The sequence below is a fragment of the Tupaia chinensis genome, unplaced genomic scaffold (assembly GCF_000334495.1).
Source record: "Tupaia chinensis unplaced genomic scaffold, TupChi_1.0 Scaffold000281_1, whole genome shotgun sequence".
Taxonomy (NCBI): Eukaryota; Metazoa; Chordata; class Mammalia; order Scandentia; family Tupaiidae; genus Tupaia; species Tupaia belangeri.
The window spans coordinates 2,025,256-2,046,566 of NW_006159764.1; the positions used below are offsets into that span (position 1 = coordinate 2,025,256).

General features: G+C 37.6%; 1 protein-coding gene across 2 annotated transcripts in view; it reads right to left on the minus strand.

The window, feature by feature from the left end:
* The window catches only part of LOC102491855 (uncharacterized), a 32,061-nt gene extending 11,454 nt beyond the window's left edge, over positions 1–20,607 (minus strand). The window contains exons 1-4 of one of the 2 annotated variants that reach the window (XM_006150288.3): positions 20,284–20,607; positions 13,387–13,534; positions 8,924–9,017; positions 1,567–1,685 (exon numbers count right to left, since the gene is read on the minus strand). In XM_006150288.3, the coding sequence (XP_006150350.1) occupies positions 1,567–1,685; positions 8,924–9,017; positions 13,387–13,534; positions 20,284–20,294 (372 nt within the window). In that variant the 5' untranslated portion in view covers positions 20,295–20,607. The remainder of the gene's footprint in view (positions 1–1,566; positions 1,686–8,923; positions 9,018–13,386; positions 13,535–20,283) is intronic. The other variant, XM_014588501.2, reaches the window with a different exon arrangement.
* Positions 20,608–21,311: the final 704 nt, after the last annotated feature.

Consider the following 21,311-nt stretch of genomic DNA (forward strand, 5'->3'; position numbering starts at 1 on the left):
TTAAAACTTTGAAGTAAAATAATTTACCATCTTTAAGGTAATGTAAATATCTATATCTTCAAAAAATTGTAAACTCTTGATATTTTTAGACATTTTATGACTTAACGGTCCAAATTCCAGATTATGAAAGATCTTTATTTAGAAATAAATCTTAAGAAATGATAAAACAATCATATATGTATATTAAATGTCACCTCCTCAATGTCTTTTTTTTCTTTTTAATTAACAACTACTTCTCCATTTTCTGTGATACGTTAAATTTTATTTAGCCATTTTCTTACGGTATAGTTCTCAAAAGGCCAACTAAGTTTCTTAAGATAGTTTATTAGGCGAGTCCCCTTGGCCTTTACAGTGGATCCAGGGTTTAAATTTCAGCTATAAAAAATGAGTGCATGTATACATCAAAATGTTTACCTCTAAGGAGAGTCCTGAGAATGGAAGACAAAGCCCGAGGCGTGCTATCTGAAGTTTTTAAATAAACAAATCAATAAGTGTAATTACTTAAATTTGGGGGAATAGAATGTATCCATTCTTATACCTAAATAATTTAAAATTTATTTGAAAACTTTCAGTATAATTTGATCACTTCAAAAAACAGAAATATTGGCATCTCACTCTGTTGTGAAAAAGTTATGTTTTACTCTTTCATTCTGACAAACACTTGCTTTCCCTGGTAAATCTGTTGTCTTCTGCCTAAAGGTGACTTGATCCAGCAGGAGTTAGAAGCCCTGCGTAGTCACAGTGCCAAGCCTCTGTAGTGGTCAGGCTCATTCACTGCAGAGGTGTTTCAATGCTAGGTCAGTCTGCTGAGTGATTCTGAGCACCAAGAAATCACAGCTCATTCCCTTTTCACTGCTGAAAATTCGGATTCGTCCTGGGGTAGCTCTGTTCAGACCAGGCTGGCTGCCTCAGCTCATCAGAACTTTTGGGTTGATGCATTTATTATTCAAGGAATTCCAGATCACATCGTAAACTCCTTGGTAGAGTTTATTGTCTAATACTGGACATTTTTTTTTATCACAAGTAACAATTTCATTCTCAACTATTTTAAACTTTTTTCCAAGCTCATCAATGTCTGGATAAAATAAAGGTTAAGAAGGGGCCGGCAGGTGCTGGTTAAGGCACTGGACCCCCACATGGTTGACTGCAGGTTGAGTCCCAGACCCAGCAGCTTGAAAATCATCCCAAGTGCGTGTGCTTGTGTGCCCCAAATCCTGAGAAGAAACTGGAGAAGGAATTGCAGCATGGCCATCTCCCCCCAAGGGAGGGATTTTCCTTTCTCTCTCTCTCTCCTCTCCCCCCCTCATAAACACACATACTTTATAACAAAACCTAATGAAATATAAAATAAAATAAATATAATAAAATGTTAGAAATAAGTAACATGCTATGATGAAGCAAAGCAGGGAAAAAGATGGAGAAGCCCAATCACCATGTGTTTTAGAAAAAGCTCTGAAAATACGCTTAAAGTTTTGACATTTATGTTGGTAAGTCCTTAAAAATTAAAAAGGTGCCATACTTGAATCAATGAGGAAAATAGTCTTTTTTCCCTCTCCACCTCCTCACCATGCAGTCCTCCCAGTTCTCTCGGAGCCACGTTTCCCATTGGCTTTTCTCAAGGACTCTTTTCCTTGGAGGTAAGGCGCTCTCCTCCTGCCTGAAGAGTAACTCCTCTTCAGAGGGTCCTAGGCAAAACCACAAAGCAAGGCCAGGTAAGTAGGTCCCTGGGGACAGCAATGACATCTTCACTTGACAGTTGGCCAGTTCTGTGAAGCTTCTACTAGACGTTCTGATTGAAGAAAGCATGATTGATGCCCAGACGGTGTGAGCAATGAGAAAAAGGGATTTAACCCACTCCCTGTCTACCACAGCTCGACATGGTCACTTGTACTGCATTCTAATCGTGGGAAATGTTTTTTAATTTGTCAAATAACTTTCCTGTTATATCTTCCCAATGAAATAGAGTTAATCTTCTGATTTGAAAACATTAACCCAGATTCATAGATATGACAATAATAAATTAATCAAAATAATGATTGGATATTGAAACCTTTTTTTTTTTTCCATTTCCCCCCATGCCTCAGGAAGCTTTCTGGTTGTTTGTGATAGGAGTACTGTTTAAGGCTTCCTTCATGAGAAGAGTTCTATAAGAAAGAGGAAATGCCAGATAAATAGGCAACTCTATTATTTTTAAAATTTGTCTTGTTTTGTAAGAAGTTTTGCAGGAAAATGGCTATAGTTATCAGAAAAAAAATAAGATTATAGACTATTTAAATTTTAATTGTGTTTCTAGGTTTCTGTAGATGAGTGAGAGTTCAATTTAGTGAAATTTTCAATAGCTTTTTTAAAATACAATTTTAATATGAAACACATTATTAAGAGAAATGTCATAGTTAAAATATACAAGGTACGTATTTTTTTTCAAAGATACCATAGAATGCATGAGCTCACAAGAGAGGAAGCGAGACAATGAGAGGCAGAGTGAGAAATCACCCACCAGCGATGGCCACACCATAATCCCTTCTCCTCCATTCTCCTCTCAAGATTTTGGGTATGCATGCATACGTGTCTAGTGCGATTTCAAGCCTCCAAGCCGACTTGAACTATGGTCAGCTATGTGGGAGTTCAGTGCCTTCATCACCATGCCACGTGCTGACCCCAAGATTTGTATATTTTTATTAGATTAAGTTCTGGGCACACACACTTTGAGGTTAAAGGAGAATTTGATGATTTTCTAGTTAATCAAGGGAGTGAGGAGGACTAGCCCACAGGACAGTGGTTATGGGCTATGCGTGGGGAGCTGGATGCCACATGGCTGACCACATTTTGAATGCTGGTCCTGGTGACTTAAAAAACACGCTGGATACATGTGCATGGGTGTTAGAAGAGAGGATAGAGAAATGGAGGAAAGGGGATTGCAACATGACTCTGCCCCATTGGGGGATGCTCTCTCTTTCTCTCTCTCTCTCTCTCGAACACTCATGCCCTATGAAAATTAGAAAAAGAAAAAAAAGGTTAGTTCTATTAATAAAGTCAGCATGTAAAATGAACTTTCGACCTTACATACATTATACCGGGACCAAACAAGTAAGGAAATCCATTAGCAGGATAACTTTGACAGCCATATATTATAATTCTGTCTTTGGGGATTATGAAGTCACTCCTGATTTTCCTTCTCTTTTGTCTCTCAACTCAATTGGCCATCTCATAACGTCAGCTATTTTCTTTTGAATCTGCCCCTTCTTTTCAAAGTCCAGATCCTCGTGTCCTACCTAAATTATAACTGCTTTCTCTGGGGTCTCCCTGCCTGCAATATTTCTCCTCCAATGTCAATAACACAAGTTGTCATAGCACCTTCCCAAAATACAGCTTTTACCAAAGGAGTCACATGCTTAAAATATTTAAGAAGTTTTCTATGGCCTATAAATCCTAGCTTGTCAACAAGGCTTTCCCCTACCTTGGTCTGAGGTTGAGAGGTAGGTAATTGTGTGACTCCAGATGACAAATTCTAATGTCCTCAGCTTGGGAACACTGCTGCAAAAATACAGGAAGGCCTAAATCAAGAGCCCAACAGGAGCTGAATTTGGTAAGAAAACATGTTTACTTGGCTTTGCGCATTGTGGAAGTACTGATGTCTAGGAATTTCAGAAGCACATACACTTTCTCATTGCCACAGGCCCCAACGCTTTATTGCACTACTCAGGCGATCTTCACTCCACCATGTTGTCAGCCAGGTCCCTGAAAACAATCCTACGCTAAATATTGCTGTTGCCTTTAAAATTTAACATACTGCATTTCTTTCCTTCTTTCTCTTTCTTTCTTTCTTTTATTTTTTAATAGAGATACTTTTGCTATAGGGTGCATGTGCTCACTCACCAGTGAGACAAAGAGTGAGAAATCACTCTCCTCAGGAGGAATGGCCACATCACTATCCCCTCTCCTCCATTCTGTTCTTGGGATTTTGGGCACGCACGCACACGTGCCTGATGTGAGTTTTATGCCAAGAGGCAGGTCCGGGTCTCAAACTGCAGTTGACTTCATGGGAGTCCAGTGACCCAACCATTACACCAACTGCTGGTCCCAACATACTATATTTCTATGACTCATACCTGGTACCCTTTGTCTGAACTTCTCCACTCCATGTTTATGGAAAGCACAACTCCATTTCAGAGGTGAGCAAACAGTAAAAGGATACCCAAGACGTCAAGAATGAACTTTTTATTTTTGATAGGGTGTTCGTATGAACTATGACAGGAAACAGTGAGTCCGATGTGAAGGATTTGTGGAAAGCAGGCAGAGAAAGAGTCCAATAATCTCATTCCTTGGATATGATCATCCGTTGTTTCACCAGGTACTGGGGGAGGCCGAGATGTCTCCTCTCTTTTCAGGCATTCATTTCATGATGAACTCCACTGTTGCCACCCAGGAAATCCTTTATCCCTGAATATGGTTGTATTCCAGCCAATTTACAAATAAAATATCTTCATGTTAGAAATGTTCTTCATTAATGAGAATAATCAATTATAAATTATAGAAGTGGAAAACTGGAGCAATCACTTAATTGACCAGGGAGACCTTCAGGCTTTATGGCCTTTAAATCCTTCTCTACCTCAACATTTGACGGTATTCTCTCTTCCAGTAGTATAGGGTGCACTAGCTATCCCAGAGTTATTAAACTCTGCCCTGTATTGTTTGTGTGAGTGCTATTGATCTTCTGTTCTTTTAATTATTCTTTTTAAAGCAACTTTCAAAGATTTCTTTGAAGTTGGAGACCAAAGGTCACTTCCACTGTGAGGAGTTACATTAAATTGGATTTTCTTTTCTACTCAGGCCTGGTTGGTAATTGAAGATATATCTTTGCAGCAAGAGCCATAGTCTGGAATCTCTGACAGCCCAGGGATGTTGGCTTCACCTGGTACCTCTGAGCTTATTGTTTGTCCCCTTGCTGGACTCGTGACTCGTCACAGCAGACACAGAGTTTACTTGCTGGCGATTTTCAAACAGAAAGAATCTATTCTTTAAAAGAATTCTGCCAACCATTTGTTCTTTTGCTCCATTTAATTGGAAGAAGCTTTATCTGACAATGAAAGCCTCAGGAAATTGCTGTTTATCACATACCAGAAAACTCTTCTTTTCTTAGGAATTCCTCCTGTGCCACTGGGACAACTGGGATGGACGGAAGTAGTTTCAATGGGTATTTTAGGATCTAATGTATAGAAAGAGGGTAATTCTTATCCCTCCTTCAAAACGCTTTTGAAAAGTGCTTGTTCTCCATCTCACAAAACAAACTTAAACCAAATTAAGGGCAAGGAAGAAGGGAGATCTATTTTCTCCATGGCTTGAGGTGATGGGGTTTTCCTAGTGTTTTTCAGTCTTCTAGATCATGCTTTGCTCCTTTTACGACTAGTCACTTAGGAGAAATTGGGTGTTGTTAATGATCTATGGAAAGAAAACGCGCCTTTATCTCTGCAGAGCCATGACGTCCTCTGCATGAATGGCCACCGTGGTCATTACATGGGATTGGTTTTGCTGAACGAGGACCTCAGCCTTGACCTGGCTTCTTAAATCAGGGAGGGAGGGAGACCTCTGGACCTCTTCCACACTTGCTCATTTTCAGTTTACTCTAACATTCTCTTTTTGTCATCATCCCTCCGATTTCCACAGTTCTACAGCCCTCTCTGAACCTCAACCCTCCATTGTGCTCAGAAGACAATTTCTGCCTCATTATGACTACCCTGATCATCGATCAACATCCCCCCAGAAGACACAAGCATGCCAGCATCCTTGCTTTATGTATCATTTTACTTTCGACTCAAATATCTCCCTTCCTTCCTTCTCCCTAAACATCCTAAACCATAGTTGCTCAAAGTCTGGCCCCACACCATCTGTAAAAGTATTTCCTGGGACAATTTTTATACATGCAGATTTCAAGACTCTACTCTATACTAATTTCATCATAATCTTTAGAGCAGGGCGTGGGAATTAGCATTTCCCCACAGCTCACAGAGCTGGGTCCGCACACTGAAGGTGATGATCGACTTCAGTCCTCCCACACTCACCCATGACGGAGCTCAACCTCGTTTCTGGTGAACTCACTGTGCATGTGACGCACTAGGTCTCCATCCCCATGGATCTCCTTCCTTCCTTCTTAATTCCCCACCATGTCTCACTTTTCTAAAAATATTCTCTGTATAGTCCCCAAAGAACTACTCTAATTTATCCCTAGGAGTACTAGCCACTAAAATAAAAAAGATAGCTGTCAGATCCAGCAGGTAGTGTGGTGGTTGAGGCAAAGAGCTCCCACATGGCTGACCATGGTTCAAGTCCCAAACTTGGCAGCTTCCATTCTCACTTTCTCTCTCTCTCTCTCTCCCTCTCTCTCTCACTGAGTGCACAAGCTCTATAGCAAATTAAAAATTAGCAATAATAGAGACCAGCAGATAGTGTAATGGTTACATCACTGGGCTCCCACCGTAGTCAACCGCAGTTTGAGTCCCGGACCTGGTGACTTAAAACTCATGGCAGGTGCATGTGCGTGCCTGCCCAAAATTTGGAGAGGAGAATGGAGGAGAAGGGATTGCAGCATGGCCATCCCTCCGGCGGGGAGAGGGGGGTGATTTCTCACTTTCTGTCCCTCTGTCTCTGTCTCTCTGGTGAGTGCACATGCCTTATAGAAGAAATCTCTCTTAAAAGAATAACAACAACGGGGCCAGCAATTGGTGTAATGGCTATGTCACTGGACTTCCATATAGTTGACTGCAGTTCGAGTCCCAGACTGGTGGCTTAAACAGACACATGTGCATGCATGCCCAAGATCCTGAGAAAGATGAATGGAGGAGAAGGAATTACAGCATGGTCATCCCCATTAGGGGGTGATTTCTTTCTGTGTTTTTGTCTCTCTCTGTCTTTCTGGCGAGCACATGTACCCTATAACAAAAGCCTCTCCAAAATAAATAAATAACAATAAATAAAATAAAATAAAAAATTATTTACAGAAAGATAGGAATCAGTGCTTAGCTGCAAATAGACCTGACAGAGTGAAAGTGTAAGAACACATTTTACTCAGAGTTTAAGAAAATGATGCTATCTCAGTCTCCCTTCCTCTGTCCACTGAGTTTGAGTGAAGGAAAACAGTCATTGTGTGAATAAATAATGGCAGTGAGAGGGGAAATAGGCGGATGAATACATCTAAAGCCACTTTTTATAAGTTAACATTACAATTGCAAAACATATAATATTACTGCAAGTCTGCAAGTATAAGGGGGAAGATGGTCATCAGTAAGTTTTAGTCTTTATAAAACACATTTAGCTGGGGCCAGCAGGTGGCATAGTGGTTAAGGTCCTGGACTCCCACATGGCCAACCATGGTTTGAGTCCCAGACCTGGTGTCTTGTTTACTCACTTTCTCTCTCTTTCTGTCTCTCACTGATGAGCATGAAAAGAAATAATAATGAATATAATTAAATAAGTATTTTTAAAAAATAAATAAAATATATTTAGTGTGATGATTCATTTTTGTCAACCTGATTGATTAAAGGATAATCCGACAGCTGACAACACATTATTTGGGGTAACCCTGAGAGGATGTTTCCAAAAGAGATTATCATTTGCATCATTAGAGAAAAGGGATTTGCCCTCATATAATGTGGATAGGCCAATTCAGCCAATGGCCCTTCAGCCAACCCATGAAAGACCTAGATAGAACAAAAGTCGAGGAAGAGTACGTTATCTCTCATTTAGATCCAGAGCATCTATTTTCTCATGCCCTTGGGTATTAGGACTCCAGGTTTTAGTTCTTTGAACTTCAGCATTTACAACAGGGCTTATCTCCCAACCTCACACTGTACACTTTGGCTTCAAACTAAGAGTTATACCATTGGTTCCTCTGGTACTCAGGCCTTTGGACCCATGCTAAAGTATACCACTACCTTCCCTGTTTCTCCAGCTTACAGACAGCATACAAACTTCTCAGCCTTTATAGTTGCACAGGTTGGTTCCCATAATAAACCTCTCTTATCTCTGTCTCCCTGGCTTTCTACACACACACACACACACACACACACACCATTGGTTCTGTTTCTGGGGAACCTTAGTACGTTTAGATTTTCTTCTGATGTCTTTTTTTAAAACCAACATAGAATTAAATGAACTTGAAGTCACCTCTTCACAATCCTGAAAAATAGTAAGTAAATTTTCAGCAAGGATTCTTATTTAAATACACTCAATAATATCTAGATGATCGAAACTATGGCAACCGTTAAAAAGTGTACTTTGTAGGACCATCAGATGGCATAATGATAACATCGCCTGACTCCCACATAGTCAACCGGGTTTGATCCTGGACCCAGCAGCTTAAAACTCACACCAGGCGCATGTATGTGCACATGCCCAAAATCCCAAGAGGAAAATGGAGGAGAAGGGATTGCAGCATGGCCATGCCCTCGGCGGGGGTGTGTGGGGGGGTGTGGGGTGTGTGTGATTTCTCACTTTCTGTCTCTCTGTCTCTCTTGTCTCTCCAGTGAGTGCATGTGCCTTATAGCAAAAATCTCTCTCTCTAAAAAAAAAGTGTATTTGGGACAATGTTTAATGACATGGAAAAAAAATGCCCATAATATCATGTTAAACAAAAAAGTTGAAGAAAACAAAACTTTACAGCAAAAGATTAAATGGAAATGAAAGTCACAGTACTTATTTATAGGTAGTTGAATTAGGGCTTTCCCAATATTTAAAATTAATCATTATTTATATAATCAGATATAAGAATATGCTTTTATTGTGGCTTAATTATATCAATACTCATGTGGTCTTGAAAAGGAATCTCTGCTACCTCTAAGTAAGGTCTTGTTTTTAAAATAATGTCCTTTCATCTACAAAAAGATGACTCAGATCATGCACACAAGGAATATGAACATTTTTCTTTCACCTTCTCTTACTCTTGGGCAACGCAGTTGACTTCCTTGAACATCATGTTTTTCTACCTTGTGCCAAGTGAGGTATTTACAAGAATCTGATGGAAGCTGTGAAATGAGAGAGGAGAAAAAAGATCATCTAGTAATACATAATTAATTCACCTCTATATGTACACATAGAACAAGTCCGTGCCAAACTTCAGTCAAACTGGACTACAGATACCTAATGGTGGGCTCCTAAAGTCATCTTAGTCCAATCAAAATGATGTGTTCCTAACTCATCCTACAGCCCAGCACCTGCAACTGATTTATGTTTGATGGTAAATAACAGCATGAATAAATGTATGCACTCTTTCATGAATCATTTTACATCTGCTCTGATAAAGTATCCTCAATGTTTACTGAATATCTCATGTACAGTATCAATGCATTTTAGAACAGTTCTCATCGTTAAGATCTTTTCAGTATTTTCTTTCCATAATCTGTCTAAATTTGCTCCAGTTGCATAAGGTCTGCTCTTTTGAGCGTACACAAAAGAATCCCTCTTCGTGTTATGCTATTTTAAATGTTTGGTAACACTTGTCATCTTTTTCCTAAGCCCATCAATCATTACTCACAGATCATGTCTTATAAAGTATGAACTATCCTGGTAGTTTTCCTTGGGAAGAGCTCCAGTTTATTGGCATTGTTCTTGAAGATATGTAGCCAGCATTCAATAAAATATTTTGTGTCTGGTCCTTTTCCTTGTTCTGGACAATTTGTTATGGACTAGAACATGTGTCCAGATAATATATGGGACAATTTTATACTGTTAACTAATATTGAAGTTAGAGTTAATCAAATTTTTAGTATTTTATATTGCTTATGCAACTTAAGGTTTCCAAGGTTAACACAAACAAAGGGCATATTACTTGAAAAGAGTATTATTGAAAATAGTATAGTAGATATAGGCATCATAGAGTCATTCTTTTCTTAGCCAGTGTTATACACATATACAAACAAACAAACCTAGAATAAATAGTTGGTTTAAAGAAATATCATTAACAGAGATCAGCAGTTGGCATAATGGCTGTATCACTGAACTTCCATGTAATCAACAGCCGTTCGAATCCTGGACCTGGTGGCTTAAACTCACGCTGGATGCGTGTGCGTGTGTGTGCACAAGATCCTTAGAGGGGAATGGAGGAGAAGGGTTTGCGACGTGGCCATCCCCCCAGGGTGGGGGGTTATTTCTCACTTCCTGTCTCTTTGTCTCTGTCTTTCTGGCTAGTGCACGCAGCCTATAGCAAAAACCTGTCTAAAAATAAAAAGAAATATCATTAAGCATTAAATTGCATTCATCTCATACAGCTGCATTCACATAGTATATGCTTTGCTTAAGCTATAAATTTTTGTAGCTATTACACATATACACACACACACATACACACACACACACACACACACACACACACACAAATTTTCATCATCAAATACGTTGATGAGGCTCTGTATTAAATCAAGATTTCTCTTTACTATAAGGCTCTAAAGAACCTTTACTATATTAATATACATTGTCAGTCTATGCAGTGTATTTCCCCAGACTTTTTTGGGGGGGAGTTGCTATAGAGCTAGTGTAGTCACCAGGGAGAAGACAGAGAGAGAGACACAGGGGAAGAGGGAGAAAGTTTCCCCATGGGACATGGTCACGACATAGTCTCTTCACTATTTCTCCCTCCTCTCAGGGTTTTGGGCACACGTGCACATCAACAAGCTGCTGGGTCTGGCGTTTGAACCATGTAGTTGGCAACAAGGGATCCAGCTCTCTTAAGAGGTTGGCCCTCGCCAGATTTTAAACACAGACTCTTTTATTCTTGGAGCAGTGCACTGGGCTAAGTGCATTCTGTGGAGTAAGTCTGGAAAAAGATACCTCAAAATAAATTGGCAGGGACCAGCAGTTGGAGTAATGGCTATGTTGCTGGACTCCCATGTAGCCGACCATAGTTTGGTTCCCAGACCCAGTGGCTTAAAACTCACACCGGGCACATGTGCGTGCATGCCCAAGATCCCGAGAGAAGAACGGAGGAGAAGGGATTGCAGAGTGGTCATCCCCCCAGGGGTGTGATTTCTCGCTTTCTGTCTGTCCGTCTCTCTCTGTCTGTCTGGCGAGTGCATGCACCCTAAAGCAAAAACCTCTCCTAAATAAATAAATAAGGAAGAGGTGACTTTTTCATAATCATTTAACTTGGATATTTTAGCTTTTATTATTTATTCATTCAAAGACCTTGATTGCTCCAGGTAATATCCTCATATCTTTATTTAAATATAGAATTAGTGGGGCCAGCAGATGGCCTAGTGGTTATGTTGCTGGACTCCCACATGGCCAACTGTGGTTCGGTGTCCAAGTTCCTGGGAGAAGAATAGAGGAGAAGGAATTGCAGTGTGACCGTTTCCCCTGTGTGGTGATTTCTCACTTTTTTGGTCTCTGTCTCTCTTCCCTCTCCAGATGTGAGCACATGTCCTAAGGCAAACATTTCTAAAAAAATCAGTAACATAAAATAAAAATAGAACTAGTTACAAAAGCTCTCTACCTTACTAGCAATAGCACTAAAAAGTTAATGATGGAACAATTATTAGAGTTATTCTGAAGACTTACTAATATGCTTGCAAGGGATTAATTCATCTCTTCTAAAAAATACATTTTAGATTATTAAATAATATAACCTATTCTCATTTATTTAGTCTACATGTTTATGGAAATTTGTTTCCCAACATGTTGTGTGGCTTTGTAATTTTTCTTTTCTTGCTTCTATCTTAGAATAACAAATACTGGGAAGTTGAATTCCTAGGACTGCTATACCTTATTGCCGCTGTGTGATATTTTATGAAGCTTGTGCTAGAGAAAAAAATCCAAACCAAAGCTAGCAGTATTTTCACTTGACACCTGATTTTGTACTAAAATCTGTTTGTTTTTAAAGAAGTTATGTGGTTGATTCTGTAACATTTTTTTAAGAGATTTTTGCAATAAGGTGTGTGTACTCCCTGGAGAGATGGAGAGAGACAGAGACAGAAAACGAGAAATCAACCCCTTGGGGGGGGATGGTCATACCACAATCCCTTCTCCTCCAGTCTCCTCTTGGGATTTTTAGGAAAGCACACAAACGCATCTGACTTGAGTTTCAAGCTGCCAGATGCGAGGCTCAAACCACTGTCATCATGTGGGAGTCCAAGGATGTAACCACTACATTATTTGCTAGTTCCAGATTTTAGAACTTCTGATGTAGGAAAATGAATTGTTGCATGCCTTTAAACTATGTAAGGCTGTAAACTGTGTGCAATTATGTGACTTTCATTTCTTCCTGAAGAAATAGTAAGTATTTCTTTAGTAAATATGTCTTTTTCTATTTTTTTCTCCCTTTTTAATTCTGATGAACCAGCTGATTAAATCTATTGGTTCAACAAATGCTTTTTGAAGGTAGTATGCTTTGTTTCATTTCATTTATTTATTTAATGATACATATTGAACCACTGTTTTAAGTCAGGTACTTTATCAGGCATAGGGACACTGAGTTGAATAAAATATGGCGATTGTGCTTAGAAGGCAGATATATAAATAACTCATCTTAACACAGTGGGATAAATGGAGCAATTTTAAATGAAATAAAGAAGAAAAATGCATATGATTCCACTTAGATGAGTTAGAGAAAATTTCTTAGAAGCTGTGAATTTGGGGCCACTCCACGGTGCAGTGCCTAAGGTGATTGGATCTCACATGGTTGACCATGTAGTTCAAGTCTCATAGCCAGTGGCATGAGAAACATGCCAGGCATGAGTGAATGCATGCCCAAAATTCAAAAAGGAGGGAGAAATGGAGAAGGGATTGCAGTGTGACCGTTCCCCATGAGGAGTGCTTTCTTTCTTCCTCCCTCTCTATGTCTGTCTCCAGTGAGCACATGTGCTCCCTGACAACGTTAAAATGAAGAAGAAGGAAAACAAGGAGAAGAAAAATAAGAAGGAGGAGGATAAGTTGCAAGTTAGGGCTAAGAAAATTTTATCTGTGGACAAGGACATTACACTAAAAAAAGAAGAAGAAATAAATCTTAGACCATAGACTAAATTAAGAAGGGATGCCATTTTGGTTTTTGTAGTCATTTTTAAAAGAATTTTTTTATTTAACTTTATTTATTTAAATTTGACCAGAGAGGGGCAGTGTGAGAAAGGTAAAGAGAGAAAAAGTGAGAAAGCAAGCTGACAGGTCCAGGACTTGAACCATGGTCAGACATGTGGGAGTCCAGCATCCTTAACCACCATGCCACCTGCTGGCCCCTGGCTCTTTCTTCTTCCTTTCTGGGTTGAGGCTGAAAGTATCAACCTTTCATCTTCCCACCTACCCCCCAAAAATTGTAAAGGTAGGTTTGATAGGTTATATGTGTATCAAAAATGTTAAGAATAGGATAAAGTATGTTTTCTAAATAAAAGGCTAGTTAAAAATACTTACTGTGGATGATATTCCAGAGTCCAAACCTAGACGACTTGTTCTTCTGTTTCTTGACAAAGCCGACCAAGTGTGAGTCCCACTGGGATCGGAGTAGTATGATGAATTAGATGGATAAGTGTCTTGGCTACTTGTGTTTTGACCTGAAGAACTAGATGAAAGAAAATGCTTGAAGTGTTTATATATTTATTTTAAAGTCTTTAAATGTAAATGTAAACATCTTTGTTTAAAACTAAACATTTTAAGCACAAACTCTTCCACTTGTAGGAGAGAGAAATGACATCCTATGATTTGATGTACATCTTTGAAGGACTTTTACAACTTGTCGTAGATCAGAGCCAATTTTGTGGCTCATCATCTACCTAAAGACAGATTTTCACCAAAGGTAAAGGGAACACACATGTGGATTACAAATAAACACTGTGTGTCTTAGAAAAAGACGTCTAATAGTATACACAAGTGCATGCTCACAGACACAGACACACATAAAATACTAAGGAGTTTGAGCCTCATACTAGAAAATTATTCTGGGTGGAGTTAAAGATGCAGAGTCGGCACATATCAGCATTCTTAAACTCTCCTGGTCTCCCCTAATCTCTTATATTTCCTCAAATTAGAGGCAAACAAATAAAAATGTCAGGTTCTTCACTCAGTTTTACTTACTTTGAAATGCTACCTAACCATCTCCTGTAACTATGGTCCAATTCTGTCCACATACCAATTTTTATACCACTAGGATATAAAATATCTTTTCTGTTCTCCAATACTAACTTTCTGGTTTATATTCATAGTTGTTCTTATACTTTGACCTTTCTCCTCAGCAATAGTTATGTTTTTCTTTCTGTGATTGACACCGTGTATTACTATAAGCCATCATTTAAAAACAATATCTAATTTTTTTTTATGTTAAGTAAAACTAGAAATCAGACTTCTCTGTATTTCTGATCTCTTTTGTCTCTTGATAAATAATTTTGTAGACTCCAAGAATGTTCAGGGTAAGGATTTTCTATTTTAAGCACAGTTATCTTGCCTCTATAGTGATTTTGCTTATAGGAAACTACACCTTGCTTAGACAGTGAAGTTGCCTCGTGAAATACAACACAGAAATCTCTTACTTTTTACTTATTAACTCTAGCTTGTACAATAGCAAAGCATAGCCATTATGTATTCTAAAAAACCATTGTATTCTAGAAATAGTGTCATATTCTACAATAGCATTACTATGCCATTAAAAAAATAGAATGATGGTCTATTAACCAAGAGAAAATTATTTTTTCGGTCTGTCACTAAATTTAAAAAAATTATGATTAGGTCTTCATTGAGAGAAAAAGTAAGAAAATAAGTGAGTCTTATATCTTTCTCATTTGAGCAATTCTTTAATAGCTCAGATATTGTTTATTTAAATTACCAGTCTCTTCTCATAAAAACAAATTAATGACCATGAGAAGAATAATATTACATTTCTGAATTTTATTATTCCTAAACCAGGTAAATTCTGCTAGCTGTAGCTAGAGTTTTGTTCAACAATTACAAAAAAAAAATGATGGTGAAATAGAAATAGAATAATTCACCTGGGGATAAACAGGGAGTGACTTTTTGGGTCCTTTTTTTTTTTTTTTAACCAAAATCAAGTCAGGACTACAAGGAAAATGAACATTGCCAAATTTTTCTTCAGTGACTGTTGTCTTTGACTCTAAAACACAGTAATACCTACAGAGTAAGGGACTGGATGAATAAGTAACCTGAAAGTCTCCTTCTCTCTTAATTTTTAGCCTAAAGAATAAGAATGATCTTATTTTGTATATATAATTTCTTTAAAGTAAGGCACAGAGAAGAAAGTGTTTGTATAAAAGACCTGATAAGAAAGATCCAATCTTTTGGGTGTATTCTATTCTTGCATAGTGTTGCCAAAAAATAGCTACAAGGTGAAATTACTTAAAATAAAATGATCTCATTGTAGTTTACATTAGTATTTTTATTTTTTTTTATTTAATCTAGAAGAACTCTTTAGACATTATCTCAATACCTACCAGACATTCATTAATAATGAAAAGTAACTAAAACTTGGCAATAGAAATAAGTAGACCCTCTCCCACCTCTGTCTATCTTTTTCTTTTCAGGAGTAGAAGAATGGTTAAGAGAAGACTAAGAAGCCTTAGAAGACTAAAGATTCCAACCCGTAGATGACTAGCCTGATTGTCTTTGAGTGTGAAATCTCTCTGGAGGCCCCAACACCTTGATTCTTTCTCTCACAATCTTTTCAGACTCTAGGTAACACAGCAGGGTCCATTGATAAGGCACCAGGACCTGATGGCAAGAACTGTGGAGACATTCCTAAAATCTTGTTTGTTCTGTTACTTCTATCATAAATCCCATACAAAATTTTTCTTTGCTGTGCTTTTTTGGAGAAATCTCAGTGTAACAAGATTATTTCTGTTCCTTTAGCTTCCTTTAGAAGAGAAACACAGGGCATCCTCCAGGTTATATCACTAGCCCAAACGCCTGCTCCACCCTCCACCTGCCTTCATGTGCACAACACTGATGTCAAAATAAGATCTGCAAGTGTTTGCAGTCCACCCTGGACAAGGTGTAACATCTTTGGTTGTCAGTTCCTTGTCTTTAGTATTCAGATAGCGGCAGTTCCCGAGTATAGGGCCTTTAGTTTTGTAGCATTACACTGTGAGGATAACTACTACTATTGCTAAAGTGATGATTTTAAAATTTATGAACACTTGCCATGCACTAGACACTGTAGGAAACTTTATGTGGATTAACTCATTTAATTGTTTTAATCGTCTAATAAAGTGGGTAGCATTAATTTCAATTTTATAGATGAAGAAATTGAGGCACAGGGAACACCAGAGAGCGTAATGAGTATGTCACTGGACTCCCACATAGTTGACCATGGTTTGAGTCCTGGACACAACGGCTTAAAATTCACACCAGGATCATGTGCATGTGTGCCCAAAATCCTGAGAGGAGGAATGGAGAAGAAGGGATTATGGTGTGGTCATCCCCTCTTAGGGAGTAATTTCTTGCTTTCTGTCTCTCTGTCTCTCCATGGAGTGCACATGCCCTATAGCAAAACTCTCATAAAAAAAAAAAAAAAAGAAAAGAAAAGAAAAGAAAAAAGAAAAGAAAGGAAATTGAGGCACAGAGACATAGGGTAACTTGTCCAAGTCACATTAGTAAATGACAGTGTTCTTGACCGCTAAGATTCAAATACATTTCAGATAAGCTACTGTAATAATTTAAATGACCATAGCATTCTATAATTATTAAGGTGCAATGAATGTTAAGGAAAATCATTTCATTGTTTTCTTTTCCTGATTGCTCCACATAACCTCATATGAGTAACTGCACTAGCTAAAAGGACATGTAAATTTTGGCTCAGCCATGGTGGTATAGGTAGTAAGGACTGATGCACGATGTTGGAGCTATAAGGGAAGTCCCTGGGTTCGGTTCCCTGGTCAACCTAAACACACCAAGAGTGCTTGTGGGCACGCCTGTGACCCTGACTGGCTGAAGGTGGAAGGGACTTGTAGTGAGGCATGGCAGGATCCTGTGGGGGTCCTTGTCTGTTTACCTCTCTCTTTCTCTCACCTGAAATAAATAAATTAAGTAAAAATGTCAATTGGAACAATTATTATTTACTGAGGACAAAAGTTAAGCCTTCAGTAATAGAACCTATAAGAACACCATGCTAGCTAACATCAAGCAGCTTTTAAAAACCCTCTCCTACTCCAAAGAAAATAAAACCAGACATACGCAGTTTCGTTGGTATATTGGTTTACTCATTTTTAATCTTTCAGCTTGCGGTGAACAAGCAGTTATCGTAAATTTCAAATCTAAGCCCTTATGAAAGAGGAATTAATTTTATTAATGTTCTAATCTAAAGCTGCCATGGAGAAGGTGCCACAGCAAAACCTGTACAGTATTTGTCAGCCATGATTAATAGTGTCTTTAAAATAGGTGGCCTTATCTGAATTGGCCATCTATTCTTGGTTGTAAAAGGTGTGAAATGGCTAACAAGAAGGAATCAGGTGTGCTGAGACTGCTGGGTGAAAAACAACAATAACATAACTTATCAATTCATGAGCCCCTTTCATCTGAAGATTGCAATGTCCTTTACAATCACGAATTTATAAGCCTCATAAATTGTCTGCGGCAACGGGTGCTATCTGTTTAATTAAAATGTCAAGTTGGTGATTATGTAACTTTGTAAGGCGAGTGAAGGAGGAAGTGGCAGATGGCCTAGTTTCTGAAATAAAGCTGAGTTCTGGAGTTGAATGAAGCTGTGCTGGGCTCACACAGTACAGAAGACCAGGGAGCCCCCCTACGCCAGCCACACAGAGTCATCAATATAGTATTTAATGGGACTTAATTTTTAAACATGCCATTTGCAAGGGGACTTCAGAAGTTCATGGGAAAACAGAATTTAGTTGCAAGTTTATTTGAGTCCAAATTTTTTTTATATCCATGCAGTTTTATCACAATCTACAATTTCCAAAAACTTTTTGAAGACCCCCTGTATATTCATCGTTTCATCCTGAGAGCTTTGTATTTAAGAAGAAAGGAAACAAAAAAAGTCCAATCTTATTTTCAGTTAACAAAGAAAACTCTTTCCAAATCCTCCAAATCCCCCCCAAAAGAATTGGGCTAGGTTTTTGAATCCAGTGGGATCTTGCTAAAACCAGACACTTCTAAAGTAGGAACTACAAGAAAGTTGCTGGAACTCTAGAGCATTATAGTTATATGACAAGGATAAAAATTCAGTCTTTTTTATGTCTTGGGTCATTCTTTTCTTACGTTTAAAACCTTAATTCTTGTCCTCTTTATGCCAGTATCTTATTCATTTGTAAAATGGGTAATGGTTGTGCTATCTACATGCTAAAAATGAGAATGAGATAATAGAAAGTATTTTCAATGAAGGTCTCATAAAATTGGGGAAAATTTGATATAAAGTTAATTTCTAAAGTGGTGAATTATGTACACCAAGTTATAAAATTTGAAGATGATTACTACTTTCTTATAGGTCTAAATTAAGTTCCTGGAAGTAAGTCCATAAATTGAGTAAATAATAGTTTATGAAAGAACTCTTCTGAAAAGCCATGTGTATTACAGATATTCCCAAAACATTTCAGTTATCTCAAAGCCTAGCATTTCAACAGATATATCTTCAAGTATTTAGATTGTGGATTCTAAAACAGTACAACAATAAATTTTAAGCTTGAAGAGTACACAACTTCATTTTTTCCCTCTACTTCTATCTGAATGGGTCATATTTAATTTTACCTGATTTAATTTTTATTCTTATAAATTTTACACGTCCCTATTTTTTCTAGCGTCATGTACATTCTTATGAATATCAATAGACCTCTAAGTTAAGGTACAACAAAAGTAAAAGAACAAACATCTGTAAAATGTCTCTAGGGAGAAAGCTTATAACCTCCATAGCTAGTAGTGGATACACTGACATTTGTAGAAGCGGATCTACTTGATACCAGAAACCAAGAAGGTAGGACTGAAATATGTTTAGGTTCCCTCTACAAAATAATATTTATAATTTTTTAGAAGTTTACCGTAACAGCATATTGGGCAAATGCTGATAAGGTTTTCAATACTTGAGAAACATCATCCATTCCCTATTTTTTTACAATATAAAAATAGAACCATATACAATACTTCAAGACACTTAAGAATAATATGTGATTAAGATAGAGCTTGTGAACAGAGATAAAACTGTAAAATTCCACGTGAAATTTTTAGGAAGTTGGTACAGATAGAATTCTTGTTTCATGGTGTACAAACATGATATTGAAAAAAACTACCAGCACTAAGATTTCCTTTTCTTTTCCTTTTTTTCTTCCCTCTATTTCTTTTTTTCCTCCCTCTATTTCTTCATTCCTGCCCTCTTCCCTTCCTATCCCTTTCTAAATTTGAAGATTGAAATTTAAGTTGTATCTTGAGTATCACTTCTTACACTGTCTCTAAAATCATTTTAGGAAGACTTACTTGTGATTGGAAAATAACAATACCGAGAGATAGTAAAGATCCTTTGACATAGATTTCACAGATAAACCTCCTTTTGGTATGGCATAGAAAGGCTTTAGCAAGTGGGGGAAAATGAAGGCTATAATTCTGTACAGAATTTCTACCCATTTAAAAATTTTTGTTTCACATGCAGTTACTCCAAATTATAAGACATTTAGAAATAACTTTGAAGAACACTGGGTCTTGACTCTGCTTCTAATGTGCATATTCAGCTAACAAGAATAGAAGTTCTACCACCCCTTCTGCCTCTAGTTCCTATCCAAGCATGATTCCTCAACCCTTAGGAAGTCAGTGACATTTATAAATATGTTCCTTACACTTTCATGAGCCATGCTCATTGTTGAATTATCAGTATCTTTTGAGAAATACATATGAGACAGCTACAGAATTTAGGAGTGAGAATAAAAGAATTGGTTTTGGCCTCTTAATTTCATCTGCTTTGTGACTTTAATGAGCTAGTACAAGTCTCATTTTTGTGGTAATAATTTCATTGACACTTAGCTAGTTAATATATGTTTCCTCTTAGCTACCATAAATGCTTTTCCCTGGAATTCAAATATGCTTTCTCAAAGAGCCCTGGATGACCTTGAAATACCATTTTTAAAAGGGCGAGTCCCCACTCTCTGTTACATTGATCACAGATCATACATTGCATTTTTGACCAGTTGCAGGTATTAGAAGAGAAGGTGGCAATTGAGTTTGCTTCTCCCTCAAAATAACCTCATCAATAGTGCAGATTGTATGACTTTACATCTTTAAATGAAATTCAATCTGGTAACACTACCTACCTCTTTTTTTTCCCCTCTCAAGTAATGACTAAGGTTACTTTTAATTTCATTTTCCTACCTTTCAGACATGTCTTGCCGGTGCAAAAAGTTCCTCTCACCTTCATACAGCTATATTTCTGAAGACATTTTTTCATCATATCCCTAGGAGTGGTTCGGAGAGCTGTTCACCAAGAACCTTCAGCTTCTTTGGGGGTCTTCCATGGATTCACTGTGACCAAGGAAACTGTTACCTAGCAACCTGGCCCTTTAGGAGGTATTGTTACCATTCTCTTAGAGCTCATCAAAGCAATTCCTGTGCTAAGCTGCAGTAACTCTGAACACTGTTTCCAGGGAGTTGTCTACACTGGTATAACTGAGCCTTGACTACTGAAACATAAATGATAGAATAAAGACCCATAGTATTCCTGAAAAGTTTGCTGCCTTCTGTCCCATCATTTCTTGAATCGTTTGCATCTAGTTTGGGTTTTACTGAAATGGTATTTGTGCAACATGTTCTCTGTGTTTGTTTTCTCACTTCTCTATTGTAGTTCAGAACTATTATATAAGAGAGGAGGGAATGAAGAAAAGATATCTAATTCTTGCTTAATTTTTGCTCAAATAAAACTCCTTGGAAGTGAAGATAAGGATTTCTTTCTTATTTATGACAAGAAAGAATAGATTTTTTTTTAAAATTTCAAAGCAAATGTTTTATAACTTCTCATTGAAAAGAGAAAGAATATCATATCATATTGTGTATTCATTTATTGGTTCGACAGTTTTGCTCAGGGTGTCTACAAAGTGCAGAGACAGCACAATGAATTTTTAACTTCATGAGCTGATAAAAATGAAAGTTTTCTAAACCCGTAACTTGTATTTCTCCTTTTCTCAAAACAGAAAAGTGCGAATGATATTTCGAAAACTGAGATATTGCTGTTTGCTTAAGCTATTGTGAATGCATTCATATTCTTTATGGCTTCAGGGAACAAGTTATTGTGAAATTCTTTACTTAAAATCTGTTTTTTAAAGAAGATATTTGACATACCTTGGGAAAAGCATCATGTTTTTCTTTCACTTTTTTTCTATACAGTAGTAATCCATTTACAAGCT